General features: G+C 30.1%; 1 protein-coding gene across 1 annotated transcript in view; it reads right to left on the bottom strand.

Annotated features, from left to right (window-relative positions):
* Window positions 1-768: 768 nt before the first annotated feature.
* The window catches only part of LOC106465599 (B-cell receptor CD22-like), a 57,314-nt gene continuing 55,339 nt past the window's right edge, over window positions 769-2,743 (bottom strand). Inside the window, exon 11 of the mRNA XM_013925832.2 lies at window positions 769-1,369. Within this exon, the coding sequence (XP_013781286.2) occupies window positions 1,220-1,369 (150 nt within the window). The 3' untranslated portion in view covers window positions 769-1,219. The remainder of the gene's footprint in view (window positions 1,370-2,743) is intronic.

The following is a 2,743-nucleotide window of genomic DNA, read 5'->3' as shown; positions in this document are numbered from 1 at the left end:
TTTTATCTTGTTAATTATTTCCTACTAGACAGTTTTAAATTGTATTTACACAATGATGTTCCCATAGAAAAATCCATATTCCAACAAACGTATTTTATACGAAGCTGAAATATTCATTATGGTCAGAACTAACTGAATAAATGAACTGTGAATGACTGAAGGCCTTGTAGCATTTTTTCTTCAGTTTGCTCAAAGTTACGCTACTTCTGAGGAACATGTCATTTTTTCTCCAATATGCCAAGAAAAAAATGGATTATACATTATATAAAACAGAAAAAAAAAGTGAAAAATCGTGGAATGTGTCATATCTTATGAGTTAGAACAGCCTTGAAGATCAGTACGATTGATGATTCCCTCTTCATCACTCGAAGAATCTTTTTGCCAAGGTGTCATATATCATATTTTAGCAAGAACATCTATAACCACCTTTATCAGAACGCTTGGCTTCTGCTTTTAGGTTTCCTTACAAGACCACACTTTATTTTAACGTCAAGCAGTCCGAGCTCTAATCGTCTTAGTACACAAATAATCTTGTTCTTGCATGTATAAACATTTCTATATTTTTACACTTTACGAATAATGTTTTGTAAAACAATTTTTATTTTGAAATATAATTTTCAGCAGCTTCAAACTTTTATTTACGCATTAGGTTATAAAACATACTAACTGATGGGATTACATAAGCACAATTTTGTTTTTGTAAATTAATACAGTTTATTATTTTCTTGATTATCCAGTTACATCACATCTAATTTAAAATGAAATTAATCCAAATATAGCTTTTTTATTGTCTATGTATACGTATAACTATTTTTCAATTTTTAATGCAAACAGATTACACAATTGCAAAAAAACCGTTGTAGAGAACAACCTAAACATCTTATGATGTATGAAATACATTAAAATATACACGTTGTATTATCGACAATGTACCAACGATGCAACAAGGAGACAATATACACATGTAACTAACAATTTTTAAAATACATCTGCTACCTAAAATAAATAACATAATTTAACTCGTGCAATATCTTGTCATAAGAATCCCTGTGGGATTGGAGTAACCCATAATGATCAGTCCGAGTTATAAAAAAACAACATATTAATCCTTTTTTATGCTAAAGTAAATTAATCAGTATATTAAAATTATATGAAGTCAATTCTTTATGTCCTGTTTTGATTATAACAATTTCTTTCTTGTGAACTGTTATTGTGTATTTCAAACTTCCGACAAAAGAATCCCTCGTCGGTCGTACGATGAATCTCTGTGCCTAACGCAGTGAATACTGGAAGATTTAACTGTTTGTTTGTTTTCAACTTGTGAATGAAGAGCAGAGCTTTCACTTAAATATCTTGAACAGTGGCCATCCTAAAGATTAAAATCATATTCAAAATTAGAAACAAAAGTTAATCGGAATAGAGAGTTTATTAAGGAACACATTAAAGTGATTGATTACTCTTAAATTAAGTAGTTTCTTCTACACACTCGTCGCAACTTAAATAATAATAAGCTTCAAACACTGTTCAAGTTTAATCTTATTTAGTTTGGTTATTGTTAACCACACAGCTTTTTCAATGGGATATCTGTACTCCGCTATCAGGCGTACAGCTTAGCCAAGGAGTCTTCAAACTTTGTCCTTAAAGCTAGTTATAAATTTATGGCAAAACATGTTTTGTCAATAAATATACAAGTATAATGTGTCGATAAGTAACATTGTAGTGCTAAGTTTCAATGGTTACACAATCGAAGGTTTAAGTAAAAGCTATAAATTATGTATTTCAATGCATATTTATCTCCATAAAACGATACATAAAACAACTAGTTAAGAAAGACTAAATGTCTTTATTTATTTTTACCATAGCTGTTTGGGATATTTCTTGACAATAAAACTAGGATATTTTATTTATTCTGTTATATTAGTATTACCATTAGTAATTTGGTTTCGATATCCACGGTGGGCAGAACACGGATAGCTGATTCTGTAGCTTATTTAACAACAAACACAGAGTTACACGTATTCTGTACAAGGGGGGATATCTTCTACTGCACATCTGCTATCATTACAGTTTACTCAAGGTACGACAAAGATTAAACAAACTCGTGCTGTATGATTTGAAAATTAAAGATTGTCCTAATCTAGTTTTATTTTCGTCAGAAAACAGTAAGTCTGGTTTATCTAGTGATACATTGCCTAGTCTAATTAACAATAGGAAACTACAACAAACATAAAAAAAAATATTCTTTGGATGTTTCGGAATTTAATAATTCTGTTATTGGGGATCTATAATAATATTACTCGAAAATACGTAACATAATTGTTTTTGTTTTGTTTGTTTGTTTTTTTTAATTAAGCACAAAGCTACACAATAGGCTATCTGTGCTCTGCCCACCACGGGTATCGAAACCCGGATTCTAGCGTTGTAAGTCCGCAGACATACGTAACATAATACACAAAACAAGTAAACAGAGTTAATATAAGTCAATAGATAGCACAGACTTAATCAATAGCACAGAGTTAATATAAGTCAATAAATGAACTTAATACAAAAAGAAAGGAAGCTGAAATATGTTTACAAATGTAAATAAATGTAATAGTATTCTCAGATTTAAAATTACGGTTAGTTTAAAATAACTGAATGCTTTTGTTAGAAGAGAATGCTCATTTAAAATCAATAACCTTATTATTCGATGACGAGGAACCCACTTTGAGACTAATAATGGCTGGAGACGGCTTAAATGGGT

Source organism: Limulus polyphemus, unplaced genomic scaffold (assembly GCF_000517525.1).
Source record: "Limulus polyphemus unplaced genomic scaffold, Limulus_polyphemus-2.1.2 Scaffold1996, whole genome shotgun sequence".
In the NCBI taxonomy this organism is placed as follows: domain Eukaryota; kingdom Metazoa; phylum Arthropoda; class Merostomata; order Xiphosura; family Limulidae; genus Limulus; species Limulus polyphemus.
This window is presented reverse-complemented; position numbering and strand designations above follow the sequence as displayed.